The sequence below is a fragment of the Etheostoma spectabile genome, chromosome 9 (assembly GCF_008692095.1).
Source record: "Etheostoma spectabile isolate EspeVRDwgs_2016 chromosome 9, UIUC_Espe_1.0, whole genome shotgun sequence".
NCBI lineage: Eukaryota > Metazoa > Chordata > Actinopteri > Perciformes > Percidae > Etheostoma > Etheostoma spectabile.
Genome location: NC_045741.1, coordinates 37375512 through 37398504, shown reverse-complemented (window position 1 = coordinate 37398504; position 22993 = coordinate 37375512). Strand labels below are relative to the sequence as shown.

General features: G+C 42.0%; 1 protein-coding gene across 1 annotated transcript; it reads right to left on the bottom strand.

Moving 5' to 3' along the window:
- Window positions 1-16731: 16731 nt before the first annotated feature.
- Window positions 16732-22143, bottom strand: atp5f1d (ATP synthase F1 subunit delta). Its single transcript, XM_032525132.1, has 5 exons — window positions 21882-22143; window positions 20869-21022; window positions 20127-20215; window positions 17050-17178; window positions 16732-16863 (listed from the first exon to the last, which is right to left on the bottom strand). Exons 1-4 carry the CDS (start codon window positions 21996-21998, stop codon window positions 17056-17058), a joined length of 483 nt encoding a protein of 160 aa, XP_032381023.1. The 5' UTR covers window positions 21999-22143; the 3' UTR covers window positions 16732-16863; window positions 17050-17055.
- Window positions 22144-22993: the final 850 nt, after the last annotated feature.

Below are 22993 nucleotides of genomic sequence, written 5' to 3'. Positions count from 1 at the left end.
CAGGGTTTTAATGGCACATTATGGGCTAATGTGCATTGGCACATATTTGTCAATCTGAGTGCTTGAGAGTCAAGTTCTTTCAGTCGCGGGACGGCTTGGCCGCCCTTGTCAGCAGGTCTGGCTGTTAACGCAGCTCAGGTCATGCAAAACACTCAGACCTTGTTTGCCTGAATGTGACCTTGCAGTTGAGCTGACAATCAGATTTGTGTTACGACAAAGGTGTAACTCTCACTGCGTGTTATATTTATCGTAAGACTTTCTTGTAAATTGGCAGCTTCTCATTCTTCAGATGTTTATGGGTATTTTGGGTGGAGACCTTCTTTCAGTATGTCATTTGTTTTAATCCACCGTAGCTAGTACAGTATGTCCCCTCATTCTATCTGTGCTAATGTGACAAATCACAATGTGATTAAGGAAAAGAATGGCGTTAATGCACAGATTTGTCATCAGGAAGCCTAAAAGCCAAAATTGTCTCACTGTGCGTCGCACGGTGCAGTAAGATGCACATGGGTAAGCCTGTGATGGAGGGTGCAAGAGCAACCCCCATATGCAGCTACATGATAATGCATCACACATACTTCTGGGAAGAGTTTATTGACAAGGGAGGAAGGCTGTGTGGGCGGGTCGTAAACATTTCACATTGGATATCAGATCTGGTGGGACAGAGCAGCCTGTGTGTGATTGTGTGCGTACCCGAGTTTGCGTGCGTGTCTGTGTGTTTCCATGTGCGAGCAACAGCGTGCAAGTTGTTATGTGAGAGACTGAGTGTGTGGGACATGTGTGGGCGTGTGTGTGTGTGTGGGTGAGCAGCATTCCTATCCATCAAAGTCACCAGTGGGCCGCCCTCTGCCTCGGGAGAAAAATGAACCATGCCCGACACACTCAGCCTGCTGCTGTTGTTCTCCTGCCACCATTTCCTCCTTGATTCACCCTGAGTGGCTGTGAGTGGGACAGACACACCTCATCGAGCTATCGCCACGCTATGTTCACAACAGGAAGCTGACACATAGGCCTGCATACCTGGCATGCTGATACAAACAGCATTAATTCATACTACTTGTTAATGTGATAACAAAAAAGGTGTGTCTGTCTTTATGAGACATGCGAGAATTGGACACACACTCAAACACACAGAAATACGTTTAGTCAATGCACTGCCTGTCTGATGCAAGATACATCATAATTTCATGTCTTATTTTGGACTAACCTGCTCTTTTCCCGGCCTTTACTCCTGGTTTTGACTAAATAACGCCCCAATTTTTATGTGTCTCCATCTCAAATATTGTATTAAAAATAATATATTGTTATATTATTGTTATTATTATTATTATTATATTGTAATAGTAATGACTACAGGCCTAAGTGCCTGTTACTGTTAGTGGATGAAGTTTCTTAATTATGTGGATGTTCCGAAATTTGGATGGTCTATACGAGTAGACCGGTGAGTGAGATTGAACTATGATTGTAGAGGCCATTTCAAACTAAGAGACATTAAACTAGAATTTAAGGAACATGTTACTGGTAGCAATCAATAAGGGGATAAAAGGTTAGGTGGAAAGAGATATGACAGACTTGTGAGTATGTGTGTGAGTGAGTGTGTTAGGGAGGACGGATGTCATTGTTTTTGTAGCAAAATTATGCACTTCCACACAATAGGATTTGGAATCTGGAGATGTTCAATATGAAAGAAATTTAAAAAAATGCCTCAGGACATAAATAACTATGAATAACCACGGACAGAATATATCACTATGGAATTGTGATCATAATCCAGTCATCCAATCAGCAAATCAACAGGGCAGAGACATGTGATTGGCTGTTGCTTTGGCCTGAATGACGCAGAACCTCTTATATCAGCAGTCTTCAATGTTGTTTCAGCAAAGGAACGCTTAACTAAAAGATATGTTGTATAAAATAAAATTGCATTATAAACTGGGCCTACAATAACATGTATAGTGGCCTAAAGCCTTAATACATACCTTCTTTGTATAGAATACTAAGCTATTGAAATAGCCTTATAATTCTTGGCATGAATTTATAAATCATATTTTAATGTTAAACATGCAAGTGGAACAGTGAATCTGATTAACTGTATCTGTGGATGGCCTTAGTGACTATCTTACCTATAGGCCAATAAGCAGCGGGGATTTATATTTGCTTATAATATTTTGGACCTATATGTTGGATTCATGTCAAAAAAGTCTTCTTTTCTTCTATTGAAGATCCCTGTCTCATACTACACTTCACATGAATGATGTGATCCTGCATGTATTGACACATGGCTTGATGCCACATCATACGTGTGCCGACACATTGCATGTATGTTGCATAGCATAGGATTCTGCCAATGAAATCCACATGCTCAGCTTTGCGTCAGTTAATGCGAAAAATGTATTATATTTACACAAAGAAGACGTGAAGGCACAGACAAGATACGCCCTTGTGCAAGTCGGTATGTAAATGTGACAAGTGAAAAAAGAACATTATAACCTCAAACCTGGTGTTGCCTCTAAAATGCTGAGAAAATTAATAAGTGAGTAGAATTGTAATGTTTGTGAATACATTTTGCTACAAATATAATGTAGCGTTGACCTCCATGGCTTGAAGAAACGTGGTCACGGTAGTGACAAATGTAGAGTGGGATCAGTGTTACATTTTGGGTTGAGCTTGAAAAGCCCCCAAGATTCAGCGTAGGTTTGAGAAACAAAGTCATCAGAGAGCAGAGGGGGAGTGGGAAGGTCTTCCGTGTGGACAGGGTCTCTGATCCCACACCTGCGGACGGAACCCTGTTTGAAGTTTTGCTCGTTCGCCATCCCGGCTCACAGCACAGATGATTGATGACACGTCTCAAGCTCTGTGGTTTACACACCAAAGCAGACAGCGTGCCAGAGAGAGTGTCAGAGCCCTGGCCTAAGAGAGAAAGAGAGAGAAAATGTGCAAAACGTGCAATGGCAGGAGACAAGAAAAGAAAGTGTCACATCAGACAACGATTTAGTCACAGTCACAGCATACAGTAACTTCTGAATGTCCAAGTCAGGGACATTTCAACCAGATTTCCTATCCAGTATTGCGAGTCACAACATTCCCCTGACTCTTGTCCTAAAAAAACTTTTCATTGAAACTTTTCGGGAAGCAAATCTTACGATTTCCATACGTAGTGGTCAATGACTGATACAGGAATCACAACCTCAGCTAGGGTACACTGTGAAGTTTACACAATTTCAGCTGCTGCCGAGTGAGTGATGACAAAACGCAGCAACCTCTGTAGATTAAACCACGCCCAGAGGCACGCTGGATACCGTCCAAACATTTCACTCATCAAGTTCACTGAGTTTGTGTGTGTGTGTGTGTGTGTGTGTGTGCATGTGTGTGCATAGTGACGATTAACACTGCATGTGCAGTTTTTTTGAACATGTTAGTCACTCCATCCTTAGTCAACACATCCCAAAGCGGCAAGTAAAGTGTATGTACTGTACTTTGTGCAATACCACTATTAGTGACTTTATCACCGGTCATAGAGAGTGACTAAGTTATGTAATATTTGCCAGCCTTTTTACTATTTACTCTTTTTAACTATGAAGCTATTGCCAGAAGACGGCTAGCTTAGCTTAGCATGAAGAGTGGGAGCAAAGAGAAACAGCTGGCCTGGCTCCATTCAAAGTTCAAAAATACCGCCCACCAGCACCTCTAAAGCTTGCTTAAGAATGAATACATTATACAGTAGTTTGTTTAAAAAATATCCAAAAAAGTGTAAAAGTAAGTTGTGATTTTATGGACTATTTCTTGGCCGGTGCAGTCGTGTTAAGAAGCTTAAAGCCGTTTACACATGATCTGCCATAAAATTGCTTTTCGCCGGCTGTGCTATTCTTCCGATTGGAAGAGCGGGGAAAGTGCTACTCTTGCCGTGGCGCACCGCTCAAAATTGCCGCCGAGGGCTGCATTCAAAGTTCTAATTATTTCAGCTTTGACTTTGACCATTCAAGGCGTAACCAAAGGCAGAAGCAATGATGGTGTATACCTGCGTTGTGCTTTGCCTCTTTGCATGCAATATGCTCTGCTCTCAACTCACGGTTTTACCTCTGATCATGTGTAGGCACTGCTGTAGTTGTTACTTCATATTTAACGGCATGAGAATGATATTAATCCTCTCATCTAACCCTTGGCAAGGAAGCAAATAAGTGTATTCCCCAGAATGTCAAACTGTTTCTTAATGCAATATTTATAATCACAACCCTTGGCTTGTAGTAGCATAGTAATGTGAATCAGAACTGTGAACTGAGCCTCCCCATGGATCCTGTGAGAATGCGATGTACTGTTATGGCTTAGCCTATCACGTTTGTAACAGGATACTTCACACTCCACTCCATATTCAGTCCATGTGCGGCAGACCATTTGTCTTGTTCACAGTCTCCCTTGTGTCGTGACACTGCACGACTCATAGTGTTGGCGCATTGTGCTCCCAAACCCCAGATCCAGGCCTGTCAAGCACTTACTGCACAGCCTAATCCAAATGGTGTAAATTCAACACCCCCACAAAGTGGACCTGATAATTGCTGCCTTTTACTGAGCCGGTCTGCTCACGCTAAAATGCCCACAATAGGACTCAGCCTGGAACTGGGCTGAATGTGCTAAATAAGCTAATAAAATCCACCCACAGGACACAAGCCGGGCATGATAAGAACCTTTATAGCTGTGAAACTCAGCCAAGCTGGGAGAGTGTAAGCTCTATCTGTTTGTTTATTTGTCTGTTTGACAGCCCACGGCGTAGCGCCAGAGGGATTGGTGGTCCGACAAAGGTTAGGTGTCAGCGTGGAGTGTATAAAATAGAACAGAACGAGGGAGAGAGAGAGAGGTTGGAGAAACTAGGAATGAGAGAGTGGAGGAGAGAGAGACTCAGGGCAGGAAGTGTGGGTGGCTGGGTAGGTGGATTTGGCAATGCAGAATGGACTTCTTGCGTATTACTTCTGGTAAAACAACAATATGGCTTTTTGCAATGGCTCTACCCATTCAGCGAGTAGTATCAGTTGTAAAAAAAACAATGATAATAAAAAAATAAAACAATATGCCCTTTGAGGTCAGAGGGGAAACCAAATCAGTTTAGCAAAGTGTTGTGATGTGCACCAGTATTCCCAGCACTTTTACGCTGAAAGAAAACAGATAGGAGATAATAGCAGTGTGTGTGTGTGTGTGTGTGTGTGTCTGTGTACAGTACACAGTGATGAATACCAGATGCAGGCATTTCCTTTGTTGGTGCAAGCAAGTTCAGAACTTGCCAAGTCGCCCTGCTCTCCTCCCACACGGTTGAATACTTCCACATACACCCACTCCAGAATCCCTGCCCACTAATCCTCCTCCATCCTAGGTTTAGGGGTAGCCGAAGCTGCAGGCCAATTCAATCTTGGCTGGTGCTCCTCTGTTTTAAAAATCTCCTGTTGTCCTCCTGTTCCCCACCCTTGGTCTTTTCACACACACTCTTGCTTAATTGCCCTCCCCACACACACACACGCACACACTTCTTTTCTTCAGAGATCCTTCTCCACTCTGTTGATTCGTTCTCTTTCTATTTTTGCTGTCTTTTACTTCCTGCTTCCTCCTGCAGCAGTGTATGTGCTCCCTACTGCAGGTCTTGCAGCTCTGAAGTTGATGTGCAGTAATCTAATCCCTGATACCGGCAGTCATTACGTGTCACATGCACATGTAGAAAGTTGATTTCATTTGTGACGTCGGCCGAGAGGAGCGGCCTTCCTCCCTTTACAACCTCAAAATAGCCCTCCGTCCCCACTGATGACGTCCTCCATTCCTGGCTCCCTCTGCCTCTGCCTCCACCGCTCCCTTCCCTCTTTTGCTATCTTACTCTTTCTCTCCTTACTGATGTTGGCCGGTAGGCCCACCACTTTGACTCATATCTCTAATAACTTTTGAATTGATTGCCATGAAATGCTGTACAGACATTCATAGTCTTACAGTAGATAAATCCATCCAAAACCTTCAACCTTCCTCAACATGCCTGACGCTCTGAAGTATAACCCCGATGATAACTAACTTCAATTAGCTGCTCTGGCCTTAGTTATATCTATTCTTTCTGTTTAATGTTACTCGATACGACTAGTCGACCAACTGGTGACTGGTCACGCTTAATAAGTCAGTTGTGTTTATTTACTCTGTACCAGCTGACATGTCAGGTGTTGACTGCTTGATAAAGACATGTTTATCGAGAACTCACTACCGTTTGTCGCACAAAAGCAAGATTGTGGATAGAAATGTTACATATTTCTTGGTGGGCTGTGATGTGCCAAGTTCAGCGGCAGTTTAAAGCTATATTGCGTAGTTTCTGTCTCCCCCACAAGGAATTTCAAGTAATGACAACACAACTGTCGGCGCAGCCACATGATGCAAGCCTTCCGTGATCGCACAACACCCCCACCCCTCCTCCACGCAGTCGCTAGTAGCCAAAGAGGACACGGAGGATTAAAAAAACTTGACGGACTCTTCAGAAGAAGTAATCATCTTCGCTCAATTTGTTTGATTAAATCATGACTAAGCTCATTCACATTACCCACTTTGACTCTTTGCCACTAATACGAACACATTGAGTGCTTCCTTCCAACTCCTTTAACGTTCACCATGATGTCAATAAAAGATCTATGTGATTCTTGACCCCTGAATTGGTAGCAGCAGACAGCATACTAAAAATTGACTAGATGGTTAGTGTACATCAACATACAGAATGACACATTCAGTTGTCACATGTTTGTTGTATAAATTCCTGGGCATTTGGTTGCAGTAAAATGTGTATTTTTAAGACAATTCTGCCTAGATTTGCTGAGTGCGCAATCCTTCTTTATTAAAATAATGCAGTTTCTTGGTGTTTGTGGGTGCATGTAGCATAATTTTGCTAAAGCTTTAAAACAAATAAATGATGATGCTTAATAAATGATGTGCACCACTAATTTGAAATTCAAATATTTTGACATTTTCTTGCCGAGTTAGAGGAGAAGATTGATCCCATGTTTATGTTACATTACATGCCATTTAGCTGACACTTTTATCCAAAGCGACTTACATTTGCTATAAATGTCAAAGGTCGCGCGCCTCTGAAGCAACTAGGTCTTGTCTAAGTGTCTTGCTCAGGGACACACTGGTGGATATATCGTAGTGGGAATCAAACCCAGGTCTCCCACACCAAAGTTGTGTCATCACCACCCGGTGTGTGTCGAGTATGTGTGTATGGATGTGTGTATGTGTTGAGGAAATATAAATTAGTTAGCTTAGTTTAGCATAAAGACTGGAAACAGAGGGAAACAACTAACCTGATGGATATTTAACCTAATAGCAAATCTAATTTGTTTAATCTGTACCAAAACAGAAGTGTAGATAAAACAACACGGTGGTTTTATGGGAATTTGTGTTTCTTTGTGTGCAACTAAAGTCCCGCTTCAGTTTTCGTACAGATTAAATGTGTAACAGTGGGTGGACTTACATTTCTTTTCTTTGGACAGAGCCTAGCCATTTCCCTGTTTCCAATCTTTTATGCCAAACTATGCTGCTGGCGCTACCTAAATATTTACCATACAAACATTAGACTGGAATCCATCTTCTCACCTACCTCTCAGCAAAAAAATAGCATATTTCCCAAAATTTGTGGTATCAAATTGAATCTTCTCATTTATTGCACTTTTCGTCAGGCAAGTGTTATTTTAGAGAATTTGAAATTTGAAAGCTGTGTTTTGAATAAACATGCATACAACTCTGTACAACTGTACAGAGAGTTACATCTATACTGTTAATCCATCTATCTGACCTTTTAAGAGCCATTCAATAAGTACTTTGGCTTTCTATTTGGAGTCATGGAACAACCCCACCTCCCAAGCCTCCACGTGTGGAAACACTCAGGAGCTGCATTCAGAGGATGTCTGACCAGGGCTCAACTCACACTAAACACATACGCATACAGTAAGAGCTATTTGCTACATGGACTGCATTTCACAACACAGCAGTCAAAAGCAGGGTTGCGTGGGTTGGACTTCTGCAGTGTAAAGGACCCATGTGTAATGCTATAATGTGGACATTTAATCTGTGGTCAATGTCGCAGATGCTGAGAGACTGGAAAATCCAAAGTGGAAGAGATAGAGTGATCATGGGGGGAAGAAGGGGGTCAATGGGAATCTATGTGGGCATTTCCTCATTTGATAGAGAAGACAGTAACAGCATGCAGCGTATTGTGTGCCAAAAATGGTATTCGTGTCCAGTTGCTCTTAGGGAAATGATAGGGCTTTTATAAGATAAACTCCTTTGAACTTTGAACTCCAAATTGACTTGATGACCAGTGTAAGCTCTTTTGTTGAACCCTACCCCACCCTTGGGTGTTGGTGTCCAGGCCCTGCCTGTCAGAGCTGGTCCCTGCATGCTAAGGGAGTTATTTCTGTCTGCTTTGGGTGTCCTTGTTGGAAACTAGCTTGTTGGCATATTTTCCTATAGTGCCTCAGCAAAGAGGCTTGTGACTATGAAGCCACGATTAGGTGTCAGTCACTCTGGGGACAGAAGCGAGCGTCACCCAGCACAGAAGGCTTAGCTAGACTGCTGAAGGTTAAAGGGGAGCACATTAACACCAGTCATCTTGCAAAGTGTGGCACATGTAATTTCAATTTCAATCAGGAGAGACTTTGTTGCAGATATGCAAAGGTTTATTTGTACGTATACATAATATGAAATGAGTCTTTGGAGATTTGACTCCATCGTTATCAAATAATTTTTTAAAGGGATAGAAAACCAAGACAAATGCCCCCGATGGAGTCTAGATGCTGGTGCTAGTGTGAAGGAGCCTGAAGACCTGACCAAGGAGCGGTCTGCCGTAGGAGGACCCAGGGTGCCATCGGTGATAATGACTGGAGGTGGAAGGGGAGGAGGAGGGTTGCACTCTGTCTGAAATGACAGCAGCAGAGAGAAGAACTGATTGAAGCAGGGATGTCATGCTGTGATTGGCTTGTGAAATTAATGGCCGCTTCTGATTGGTTTAACAGAAAGTGAACGCCTCAAAACAGCTGATCAGTTTTAGAAAGAGAGGTGGATGAAGTTAAGAAGTATTCCTGAAAGAATTAACGTCGAGCTCCATTTCTGTGTTTTGGTTTCCTGTTGTTTCCATCGTAACGTTTACGGTGTCAAACCTTGACATGATCTGTTTACAATGTTCTGACATGAATAAAAATACATATAAAAATACATATAAGAAAGTATATAGCGCAACGTGGCAACATGGTTTTCAAAGGTGTTATACTTTGCTTTCCAAATGTCTTCCATTAAGTATAATACATACAATGATAAAAAAAGATTTGAAAAAAGGTTGTGGGCTTTGCGTTTACTGTGACGAATTACCAAGAATGGATATTTCTGAGGAAGATGTTTTATATATTATATGGAAATGAGTTCTCATTGACCAATCCATGATGTAAATATTCACCTACGCTCACTGTGTGTCACCGGACAAATTTGTATAGGCACAAAGACAAGTAGAACAAACTCAAACTTATAAAAACTAAGGTATACCCATTCCGTTTGTCCTTTATATGTCATAAAGGACACACTTGTTGAGTCAAGTGTGTATGACTCAACAGAGCTTTTCCTTTACATAATGCCACCAGCTGGTTACCACCAGACAGTTTATTTACTGTACATTAAAGAAGTTTCATACCAAATTCCCTTTTGCTGTAGTGACATCCAAATGGACGCAATTATGTTTACATTACATCTGTTTTCTGAAAATGTGACATCATCACTGGGATTTCAAAACATTCTGTCAGTTGGAAAGTTTCAAAAACAGCAGGTAGCAGAACAGATACGATGACATACATGTTATTACAACACAGCGCAGAGAATGAAAAGGCAACTCGGAAGTGCTCCTCCATTATACTGTCTCAGTTCCTCTTTTGACATGTTGTGGTAAAGCTTGTGTATACACACACACACACACACACAACACACACACACACACACACACACACACACACACACACACACACACACACATAGTCACTCCCAACTACCTACCTCATGCCCCCTCTGGCATCACTCATGCTCTGTGAGTTGTTACAAAACAAAAGGTCTTCATTCACACACACAGTATAACAGGGCCCTCACCTGTGCTAACCATGTAATTAAAAGGGCAACAAATAACTGACTGCACTTTCATGATAGGAGTGTGTGTGTGTTCATGTGGGAATGTGTCCGTACGTGCCCGGGCAGATCCAGAGGCTTAATCCAGCTAAAGGCGGTCTAAAGGAAAATGTGTGTGATAGAGTCCCAGCTGGCAGATAACCCTGGGCCTGATGAACATATCACATAGGACTGAGTGATCTGAACAGAGAAGGAGAGCGGAAAGAGTTAGCGATGTCTAGGACAGGAAAATTGCGATCATCCAAGAAATGACTAACTCCACAAAAGGACTTTGGAACCAGAAATGGGGACTCTACCTCAGAGACTTGACTTAGACTCTAGCTCAGAGATGTGTGAGCATCTTTGAGCAATGAGACGTCACCTACAATGAGGGATCAGCATTTGGTCCCATGTTTGGGAAGAGTCAAGTGTCTGCACCAGGATTAGCGACAATCAGCTGGTGCTACAGTTAGCTCCCCACCTTGAAAGGGCTGTTACAGCAGCGTTTCACAACCTTTTTTTGTCAGATGTACCCTTGCAGCCCTGTCAACTTCTACCCTTTTATAGAGTGCTATAGGAATGACTATATTTCAACTGTTTCAGTTGCAGGTTGCAGTCACAAGATATAACAAGCTTAATAGTCCAACAGAAAGATCAATCCTTTGACGTCCTTTGCCTCTGCCATAATGGCCGTAGCAGCTGCCGAACCCAGTTTCGTTGCCAGCTTGGTTGGCTGTGGTTCCGGCACAACACCGGCCCTTCCAGACAGTAATCCCATACGCCCCAGGCTTGAAAACCTTCTCCTCCCAGGAGTCCAAAGCAACTGTGATAGCAGTGTAAGCACCAACACCTCCCAGGCGCAGCCAGTTCCCAGTCCTGACAGCACAGCTAACTAAGCTAACTAGCTAACGGTAGCTACAGTTAGCAATCAGCCTTACCTTAGCAACAAGTAAAGCTTTCCGTCTATAAGCTGTAACTCGCAGACTGAGAATGACAGAGGCATCCTTCGTTGAAGCTGTTATTTTAAGGTAAATAATTATGCAATGTTGCTTTAAAGCATGCAACTCAGCATCATGTGCTATTTTCCGATGTGTTTTTTGAGAGTACTTCTTCTGAGAAACGCAGGAGAAATGTAAAGCCAGACTGAAGTGAGCCTCTTCATCTGCCTCATGACTAAACATAGATCTATGCATACTGTCAGAAGGGGCATGAAAGGCCAAGCTGCTCATCATATTTCCTTGACCATGTCACTCCCTTTAAAATTTCCAGTTTCTGTCTGCACCATCTTTGTCTCAAAAACATTGCTTGCACCCTCACACAAACCACCACCCGGCTGATGCACTCCCCCAAACCCTCTAGCATGTGACACCTTGAGTTGGAATGTCAAACAGTCCCAATGCCCATTGTCAGCAGCTTCAGGGAAAGAGATATTTTTCACAAGACTTGAGAAATCCCTCAAGTCAATTTACACACACACACACACACACACACACACACACACACACACACACACACACACACACACACACACACACACACACACACACACACACACACACACACAGAGTGCATGGCACTATCTATACGGGGACCGGTCATTGACATAATGCATTTCCTAGCCCCTTACCCTAACCTTAACCATCACAACTGAAAGCCTAACCTTAACCTTACCCTCACCCTTGTGCCCGTGCCCCTCGCAGCGCCCATCCAGGACACTGCGTTCTACCCTAACCTTCAAACAGCCCTTTAAAGTTGTGGGGTCCAGCATTTTTGCCCCGTAAAGCTGTCAGGACCCCACAAGTATACTGTATTCACGGTTTTTGGACCGCATAAATATAGTTAAACTAGAACACACACAATCATGTGCATTCACACACACACACACACACACACACACACACACAAACAACCTCCACTCTTTATTCAGTCTTTCTTTAAGGTAAGATGTAATTCTGCTAGCAGTGCTTTTTGTTGACAGCTATCGCTTTCTTCAGTTTTCATTGATCAAATCTGCTAATTAGAGATTGAATTGACAATGAAAAGGATGAGTAGATGTTTTTCTTTGGTAATGTGTAATTTATGATTTATCAAAGCATTGCAAAACTAGAAACAGAAAGGGCATATAAAATAACTCAAAGCATACAAATCTACAGTTTTATTTTATTTTTGTAATCTTATGTAAATCTAGGAGAGTAATCACACCATCCATATGTATACACATGGTAATTAAGCCTATAGATGAGTATAGTGGTAGTTTTTTTATTTTTTATACCAGCATGTTTTTAAACTAATTGCTCATTTCTGTGTGAATATGCATAGGCACACACACGAGGACGGAAAAGCACTCTTCTCCTCTCCCACAAAAACACTCGGTGCAATGATTACCTGCCTTGCCACTCAGGGGCCATTTGCTGTTACTACAAAGCTGATTATCTCACCTCTACAGCAGGCTGTTTGCGGCTTTGCGATTTTCTCCCAAATGCCCACACTGCTATTTGTAGAAATGTTACCTAGCTGGCACAAGCTGAAATATGTTTGTGTTTGTGTGGATGTTTGCGTCTGGGTGAGTATTTGCGGCGGTGCCTGGCTCTGTGTGTGTGTTGTGGCAGGTGGGTGGGTGTTTGTGTGGAATGGAAGGCTGTAAGGATGGAGCGATGTATGACACAAACAGGGCAGAGTGGTGGGAGGCTGCTGTCAGGGCCCTACTCCTACCACCAGGCTGGATGCAGTATCTGACAGCTGACTGAGAGTCTGCAGGCCCCCTCTTTAAACAAACCCACCGAAAGGTCAGCACTTCAATCAGCTCAGTTTTCTGGAAGCCTCTCCTTCTCCCTTACTGCTGCAGGGCCTCAATTCGGCCCCCTTGATGCACAGTTAGCCGTGCTTGACCATATCGCGCGGATGGAAATGTAATTTTCACACACAGAAAAGCAGCCCCAAAATGATGTTTGCACTATGTGATAACCACATTACATTCGAGTTGATATATGTAATTTTGCTCCACTGTGGTGTGTGGAAAATTGCTATTCCCCACAGTCATAGCTGGCTCATTGCTCGACGCATTTCAATTTTTCCAGATCTTTAATTTCCTCTAAGTTCCGTCTTAGGTCTCTAATTTGCCTTCACACTTCATCTACACTACAGTACCACATGCCACAGGGAAAGAGTATTTAACATGGCAAGACTAGGCGGGCGTCAATACAGCAGCACAGCCAATTAAAAAAGCAGGACAAACAACATGTTCAGACCATTGCAAGAGTCGTTTTTCCTGCTGTATGATCAAACAATAACATGACATAACTTCCTGCAAATGTGTGAAATCATACCTTTTGTTTAAATCGAAAGGATACCTTGATGTTTTTTGTGACCAGTCAGTAGCCCGTTAAAAAATGTGTGCGCCAACTGTCACGTCCCCGTTTCATGCGTAACTCCCTTATTATTCAATCTATCCCAGTGTTTTTGGGATAATCATGCCTGATAAATTAACAGGTCTCTCAATGCTGTCAGCTGCATGAATTTATCGTTAACATGAGGAGTGAAATGTCAACGGGGGTCCACGTGAAGTGTCCCAGGATTTCACAAGGCTAACAAGAGTCTTCATATAAAAGATGTGAAGAGGATTTTGGTTTGAGTATCTGAGAGACTCTCACGGGTGTTTAAAGTCTGATGAGCTTAAGGTCACTCCATATCCCGATGCATACAGTGCGGCGACTTAGCCTGTATCAGGACAGTCTGAAGGCAAGACGTGCATACAGGAAAATATCACGCTGTCTCACAGCCAATGTGTGTTATGTTGGAGCCTCTGCCAATACATAAAGACAATGTTGTGTCTGGATTCTTTCCATTGGCTTTATGATTCATGTAATTGCCCACCGCTTGACTGTGAGCTCTTACCGTTACAGCGACAGATGCCTGGGCACAAGCCTAACGATCCCCTGCTGACATTATAAAGGAAGAAGCTCAAATCTGTTACCAATACTATATTCTTTACCTAAACCTTGTGTTGTATTTTTTTAAGCTTTTCTCCACATTTTTGTCACTTTTTTTCAACATTCTTTAAAATACCCACATTCCATGAAGAGTGTACTTACTTGTGAAGAACATTGTATGGAACCATCCATGTCATTTTCTTTGACAATTTGGTAAATTGTAATCACAAATTTGTGATGTAGAAACTTTTTCTAAAATGGGTCAAATTTGACCCGAGGACAACAGGGGGGTTTGTTTTGCACATTGCATTTTTGCTTTAGGCTACCATTTTCATCAACAATAAATCTTTTTTTTTTAAATAAATGTTTTAGTTGATGAACGGGACAGAGTACCCAGGGCCCTCATGTGAGGAGGGCCCAAAAATATGCTAGAATGAATAGCTGTGGATGCGGGATGGGGCCCAGAGAAAATGCCTCTTCACAAGGCCCAGAATTTTGTGCTACGCCCCTGCTTGCAGCTATATGAGGCTGTACTTTGGCACAGCAGTAAATGCTAACATGCTCACAATGCCAATGTTATTGTGCTAATGTCCAACAGGCATGGCTTACCACGTTTACCATCTGTAGCAGAAATTGTTTAGCTGCTGGTGAATCCAAAGACATTTACATTTATTGTTGTGGCTTCTCTTAAAGACAGAAGAATACACTGCCCCACTATCATTTCAGAATTGACATAATCTTAACTGATGATGATTCACACGGGCTGGTCTCTATTGCTGCTACGGACGACTCTGTAAATATAACCCAAGGAAGCTATCACAAAGCTGGGAGCTGCTTTGTGTTAAGAGTACCACTCAAAAATGACACCATGGATTGTCATAGCGTGCATCATGTTATTCACTCCCAGGTGCAGACGGTGCAATCTTTTAATTACAGTACATGGCTATCCACGGGAGATAGACAGTGACTTATTATCGCAGGCCTCATCTGGCCTGATACACCCACGAGTGGCTCTTGAGTGAAGGCTCTCACTGGATATTCACCGTCCGTTATCAATGTACAGCACTCCATCGCTTCTATATCACTGTACAGCACTCGGGTCAGACAGTTCCTTGGAGACATTTACTTCATTAGGCAGCTCAATAGTTCCTGATGGAAACAGCTGGGAGAAAATGCAAAACCCTGGTGAATTTAGTGATTCATTTCTGACTCATTCCTTGTCACTGAAAAATGCCTGCTACGACAGTTTAAGTCTGCCAAAAACTAAATTTGGATGTGCCACCGGCCTAACAGACGTGTTCCTTAATCACAGTATCTTCTTTTCCAGAAAGGTTGGCGCGTCCTTATCTTCTCTTCTCTTGTTTTAGCTCGATGACTTGAGTACAGGCTGGACAGAACCGAGCGCAAGCGTGGAAAGCATGTCCATTTTTTTTTTTTTGCCTTGCCTTAAAATTGCGGGAGCAGAACAAGAAAATGAGATAGAGCTTGTTTTCAACATCCCCTATCATAAATCTGGATTAAAGAAGTGGTGGCTTTGACGGGACCGTTTCATCTCGTCTGTCTGAAGTGTTACAAGTCTTCAGGCCCCTTGAGGGCTGACTGATGAGTGAGTGTGTTGTTAGTGTGTTGTTAGTGTGTGTGGTGTGTGTGTGTGTGTGTGTGTAGCTTGGACAAGAAGGGTTTGATGAAAGAGACACAGATTGAAACGGTGAACAGAGATGTTCACTGATTACATTTGCTGTCTGTTCTGGGAATTTTACTCTATGTATTGCCCGTTTTTGAAGTGAGAAGTGACATCTTAATGCAGGTAATACTGCTTTAAAAAAAAAAAAAAAAAACCTGCGCTGTACTCACATTTGTTTAAAAGGCCCTCAAGAGTTTTGACATTCAAAATAAACCGGTTGTGGTTTCTGCTCTGAAAGCCTCGAGTCTGCACGTGAATGAGGTCAGCGCCTCCTGGAGTGCGTCTCGGCTAAAAACCTGTAGTTATGAAATGAAAGAAAGGCCTCGCTTTCCACAGGATGGGCTGCCAAGGACTTTTCCTGGCTTTGTCAACGAAGCCTGAGATCATAACAAACGAGCCCTGCCAACACATTTTAAATCAAGGCAGTGACTCAGGGTTCCAAATAACTCAAATTCACCAGTGGGCTTGCAACAGTAAAGGGTGACTATAGGCTTCCACCACACACAAAGGCTGATACACAGCAATGTCATATTTAAAGGATCCTTCTGTTAAGTTTTAAGGAGATCCTTTGAGGGAAATTCATCAGTGGTTATATGACAAATACCATGACAGATCCTTCACTGAAACTGGGGTTGGACGAGAAGTAAAAAAGAAATCTGATATCTAAAAATGCTCCTGTAAAAACCCTTATAGGTATCTGCTGCCACCATGTGGCAGAAACATCCTCTACATAGCAAACAGACTGGCACATTTGGGTTGACTTTTCCACCTGATATGGCTAGTCTGCTCAATGAGAAAAGCCTCCTGAAGAAAGTCTGATGGCTGTAGGTAATGCTACTGTAGGTGGATTATAAAACTCTCTGGGAGTTTATTAGACGTTGTTGTCTTTGTGCATCAAAAATACCACATTTGATCATCAAAGAGCAGAGAGAGGGCAAGAGTTAAAGAAAACAACACAACCTACACCAGCAGGTATTTCCTAATAAATTTATTTTGTAATTTTATCCACTGTACAAAGCAAGCATGGAATCTTCTGGACACTGACGTGACGGAGCTGGAAACAGATTGACCATTCATTTCCAAAGAAACACAAACAATTACCTAGAGGAGAGGAAAGAAACAAGGAATACAACACATAATGAAAATTACTTATTTTTTCATGTCAATACGTACAGTATATTTTCAAATTTTATTAACAACTGTGAAAACATGCATTCATTATCCTGTTGGATTCAGCTAAATGACAGGACATCTCTCCAACAATCAGATCATGGTGAGGTGCCGTACCACAGGTTACTCCAGGGCCTTGACGATGGCCTCGTTGGCCTCTATGCTGATCTGAACTTCTGCCCTCGCCGCCTCGTCAGATGTGCCGGCCAAGTCAGACTGGGCCTTCTCCAGGTTGGCCTTGGCAACCTAAAAATAGACGGAAAAAGAGAATGTGCAACAATGAAAAGCAGAACAGGAAAGTAAATGATATAGCCCACAATTCAGGTTAGTTTTGTTTAACATTAACATTAAACACCTCATCATGTTGCCGACTCGAGGAGCCTCAACCAGGCCGATTATCCAGTTACTCTGCAAAATCATAGGCAGGAAAACAGCCCGCAAACCTCATCACACAATTCTTTTGGGGTAATAACTAACTGATGTAAAAGTCAGAAGAGCAAGGCTGAGCAACAACGAGTCAAAAGTGGGGCGTAAGACAAGCAGATAAAATCCCCACTGCCTCTTTGCTCTGAAAGCTCCATTCGTCACAGTAGTGATTAGAAACAAGAAAATGCCAAACATAGCTGGAAGTTAAAGGTCTCCCAGTAGGGATTTGACACATCTGCTATAACTCAACAGTGACTGACCTTTCCGTCCTTATTAACAGCGTGGGCACATGTGCATTTCCACTGCAGAGTGGAAGACAGAGGGGAGGGGGGGGGAGTAACTCACTTACTGCTATGAAGTCAACTTGTGACAGCCCAAGGTTTGAGACAGACACCTCAGTGTCAAGTGCATAATACCGCAGACTAGCCTTAACAAGAGTGACATTTTGACAGGGATTCAACATTCAAATCCAACTGGAACGCTGATCAGATGGATCATCATTAGCTGGAAGGTGCTCATCAGAGAAGAGGATCAAACTAAATCTAATATGGGTTCAAAGTACGGTCTCTGTTGTCAAAGACCATGTCTCTGCTGGGACTCAAAAGTGACAGGTATGCTCGCGCGGGCCACGTGGTGCATGGTGCGCCCTACAAGCACATACGGAGATGTTTATGCTCATTATGATATCTGTTGCAATACTCTCTGAAACACCAGAGGGCGTACAGACAAAATAATCTGTGAATGAGCAAGTAGTAGTAGAGAAGAAGAAAGTGGAAAATAATGAACCAAGGGGGTAAGGCTCTCCTCTCTAAGCGAAGCTCCCTATGGCGCCGTTTTGATGTTAGCGAGCCATCACCTGCCGTTAGCATTTCTTTAACTGTCTATGTAAGGAACACAGGCTGCCTGGCAACAGTAGTAAACACATCCATGACAAAACACAGACGTACCGCAAAACATAACATGTATCTACTATAATCATTAATGGTACTGTTGTTTATCTTTGAATCAAAATGACAGTCTGCCTGCAACACTGTTGAGAACAAACTTTATATGGAGAATTTTTTTTTAGCTTTGATAAAACGGTCTCATGTTTTTCCACACTCTTTTCCCAATGTGAGATCTCTTTCCAAGCACACATTTAAGGCTGTTTGACTCCCTGTGGTCTGTTTAAGGAGAATAACACAGCTGTTTGTACAGACAGACTTGTTCTTCCCGGCCAACTATGTTGAAGATGCGCGGGCGCATAGTTACAAAAACCCAGAGGTGCACAACCACGCGGGTCCTTCGGGCTGGAAACGACAGCCGCGGGGACGTCATTTGTAGGCGCGCGCCCCACACACCTACCATAGACCTAGCTTAACCAGGGTCACCATCCAGCAATTATGCATGCCTCGACAAATCGGATATTCATGCAACTAAGAAAGATCCATAAAGCATGGACCAACCTACACCAGACTGACATTGTGAAGACATCATTGTTAACACTGTGTGGTCCCTTCTAAATGTTGAGTGAAAAGAACAAGACGACAGCTTCAAATTTTTGTTGCTACGCATTAAATGCCACAAATATTGATTACCAGCATTTATGGCTACTTCATTCAAAATATGTAGTATTAGATCCGAGCTGTAAAGATTCATTGATTAGCTTTCAACTGTTAAATTAATAAGTGTATGAAGTCTTATTCCAGCTTCCTAAAATGTGAATATTTTCTAGTTTCTTCACTCCTCTGCAACAGTTAACTTACATTGTTTAGTTATAGACAAAACAAGACATTTGAGGACGTCATCTTGGCATTTGGAAAATAATTTTCTCCATTTCACGGCCCAGAAAAACTAATCGATTAGATTGAAAGAAAGAAAATTCACCAGAAAATGAAAGTATTCATTTGTTGCAGCCCTCGATTAGATCATCATAATATTATAAGGATATCAATAAAGTTCAAAAGTAAATACAGGGTTGTAGAAAGCAAACAGAGCCCCTGAACAATATCATCAAAATCAATTAGCCCCACAATAAATACCATTTTTGTGAAACTGGTGTTCACTGTGTATTGAGACTGTGTCAAGTAGTTATTTGCTTTATTAGATTAATTTTAACACTGTTCATGTTATTAAATTGCAACTCTTGAAGGGGTTAGAGTCAGGGGGGAGATATTTTCAGAAGTGTGGGGGCTCTTTTTGGATTTAATAGAAGAAAGGTCTGTCTGATGGATTGGTAGGCTTGGTAACTGGTTCTCTTTTTCAAGGCATGTTTGTTTAATTTTTAATACATTTTGTATTGTTTTGGTTTACTTTATTTGTATTGGTTTGTATTCCTAATATTGTTAGGTTCTTTTTGTGTGCTGTCTACGGCTGTGTCTTTTTTTGAAACTGGATTCAATGGCTGACAGGTGTAGCCTGAGTTAATGCGGGGATATTAGACGGCATGTGAACCCTTTCATTGGACACTCTGACGAACCTTTCATTCCATGTTTTTGTTCTCATGGGTGGATTAATGTAGGCTACACAAAAAGCAACAAAGTCAGTAGTGCAGATAGGGCTGAACCATATGGAAAATCTATCAAAAATATGCAGAATTATATATTATGATTTTGATAAATGATATCTTCATGTAGTAAAAATCTACCCTAAAAATCAAGAAAGTGTGTGTAGATGAAATAAGTCTCAGTTAATGTAGCAAATACAATACTAATACAAACATTCAACAATCCTGTGAATCAAATATTGGTAAAATACATTAGCAAGAGTGATGTTGACGTTATACTCACAGCAATGTCCAGCTGGTCCAAAGCAACAGCTTCCTCACATAGCAGTTGCACTGAAGAATCAGCGTTGACTGTTATTGACCCACTGCTCACTACACCACACACACACACACACACACACACACACACACACACACACACACACACACACACACACACAACAGTCATCTACAATGCGTCTGAAAGATTACATTTTTGCATTAGAACTAATGTAGCTTCCACGAGTCTTAACCCCAGACCTACTGACAAACCTAGGTAGGCTCCAGAGCTCGTTACTAGCAAAATCAGATGCAAATAATTTAAGCGTAGCATGTGGAAATTACACACATATTGTGGTTTCAGCTTTTCAGAAAGATCAATAATAAAACACTTTATTTTCAAAATGTTGAGGCTAGACTGAAATTTGAAAATTGGGGAGAAATTTGGTGTAAAAGACGTGCACAGGGTTCTGACTAACATGGCCATCAATAAGATCTATAAGGACTAGTCATAGCAGATATTGACAATTAAATAATAGAAAAAAGACATTAAATTACAATGATTCAAATCATACACATCAACTACTGTAAGAATATAAAAACAAATATAATAGTTTGGTTTGCTTTTTACAACAACAAAGCAGTTTTGGCTATTATTTGCGTACACAAGCTTAGAAATGTATTACACCTTTTACCGGCAGGTCAATTTAGTCGAGAGTAGGCCTGACCGTAGTCATTTTTTTCGTTTTCATAATGCAAAATCTTACCAAAGTATTTGGCAGGGGAGCCGTCGTCACCGAAGACTGTGACAACACCGGGCCGAAGCACCTGCAGGGTGGGTACGTGGGCAGGAAGGATACCGAACGCACCAGTGAGTGTGGGCACGTCAACCTGTTTCACACTGGCCTCTTTGAAAAACACCTGGAGAGCAGAGAGAGGGGATGGAGGGTTACATTCACTGATGTATGGACAGTGCACGCCACAACAGGTCAACAATAAAAATTGATGCCTGATCACAGCTGCCAGACTGTAGAATTTGGAATAGAACAAAGCACTAGCAACAGCCATTATAATATGGGTCGGGGAGAAACGTATACAATTGCTCTGTATGTCTGGCACATACTGCAGAATTGACAAAGTTGACTTGACTATGATACAACCAGTCACCTTTCTATTGACTTTTTATGAAACGTGGTGCTCTTTATTGGATTAAATACATCGGGCCTGCAGCAGAATGTGAGGTAGACATGCAGCACTGTGCGAAACTAGACTTAAATGTGGAGGAACAGTTGACTGAATGAATGTCAAGGTTAGAGAGCTCTGCCTTTAGCCAGCTAACACTCTTGCAGAGGGACAGTTTCACAGTAGATCTCAAACTAACACGCATTTAAAGACAAAATGTGCAGAAAGTCCCAATAGAGTTAGTGTCCTGGAAAAGACTGGTGCCGTTTCGCAAATTATACTTTGCCACACTGCTGGCTGGCCAATGACAGTGAATGACAGCTAGCTTGGCCATCGTTAGCAAACTAAGCTAACGGTAAATCCTTTACTGACAATGCAAGCTTTTGCGTTGAGCCTGAACTGTCCGCATGCGTGCATTGAATACAACACTATTCGTAGCAATGAACACAAAACCATGCATTAGTACAAAACTAATAAATAATACGGAGGCAGACATTTCTGCAGCGTTGCATTTTACCGAGAAACTAAATTAGCCTGTCATGCTAGCTGGGCCCGAGAAGCCTCGCCAATACCGTTAACGTTAGCTAGCTAACGTCACCTGTGTGGGGGAGGCGAAAGTGAAGGACATCTGCGGGGACCCGGAGACGGCCTCGGCGTAGGAGCGAGCTTGCCTCAGCACGGGGAGAGCACGGCGGAGAAATCTTGCTGCCATCATGTCTGAAAAATCTGATTTTATTTAAGTTCAAGTGAATGACAGAGACCCTCGATCCCTTGCGTGAAGGCAGTCGGATGTGCGCTTAGTAGGACAAGGACGTTGATAACCTACCCATAAGGCTTTACGCTGGCGCTAAGGATGCAGGGTAGTGTAGTTTGTTAAAAAAAAAAAAAAACACGCGTACAGCGTTCAATAAGGTTAAGTGAAAAATTAGTTTTGACGTTGACCCTCATGTTGTCTTCGGGTCAAATTGACCCGTTTTCCTATATCAGTGTTCTTTTTAATTACCCAGAATAACATGACTGATTCCACACAACGCTCTTTGGCAAGTACAAATCTCTACTTTCATCAATTTTGGATGTCCTATTCAATTATATATTTATTTGAAAAAAAATGGTGTTTTTGAAATAGTATTGAGTAAAAGTTGACATATTCCAGTCTGTGATTATCCATCAACATACTTTTTATTTTTTTATTTTACTCTAAATCATTTTAAAATTTCTGCTTTTCTAACTTAAACATTTCCTATAAAGGAGGTTTATTGACCATAAATTCCAAAAATAACTGTAAAACTAAAATGAATAAGTAGTGTTACGTAGTGTTGAAAACGTCAAATAAAGCGACGAACATTGAAAAAAGCGTCAAAAGTGTTGAAAAACGGACACAAACGTAAGAAAAAGTGAAAAAAAAAACATAGATAAAAAGCGTCAACAAAGTGTTGATTTTGACGGGAGACAACACAAGGGTTAATTTATTATCTTGTCAAGTGTAAGTAACGTTGCTCTAATTGTCAATCAAACAAAGATAGTTTCTGCTACTGAGTTGAAAATACCTTTCTGTTTTCCTTCTTGCGTTACATAGGAAAATGTTGGGGAACAACAGAGCCCATTTGGAAAACGTTATCCCCCCCCCCCCCCCCCCCCCTTTACTGTTTCTCATCTATAAAGGTACTGAGCACACGTCACCAGTAGATGGCGCCAAAGGCATAACATGAT

Coding starts and splice junctions, on each gene's coding strand:
- atp5f1d (XM_032525132.1), bottom strand. CDS start 21,998: ATGATGGCAGCAAGATTTCTCCGCCGTGCTCTCCCCGTGCTGAGGCAA. Junction 21,023..21,881: donor CTTTCGCCTCCCCCACACAG/GTGACGTTAGCT, acceptor TCTGCTCTCCAG/GTGTTTTTCAAAGAGGCCAG. Junction 17,179..20,126: donor TGGACCAGCTGGACATTGCT/GTGAGTATAACG, acceptor GTCTATTTTTAG/GTTGCCAAGGCCAACCTGGA.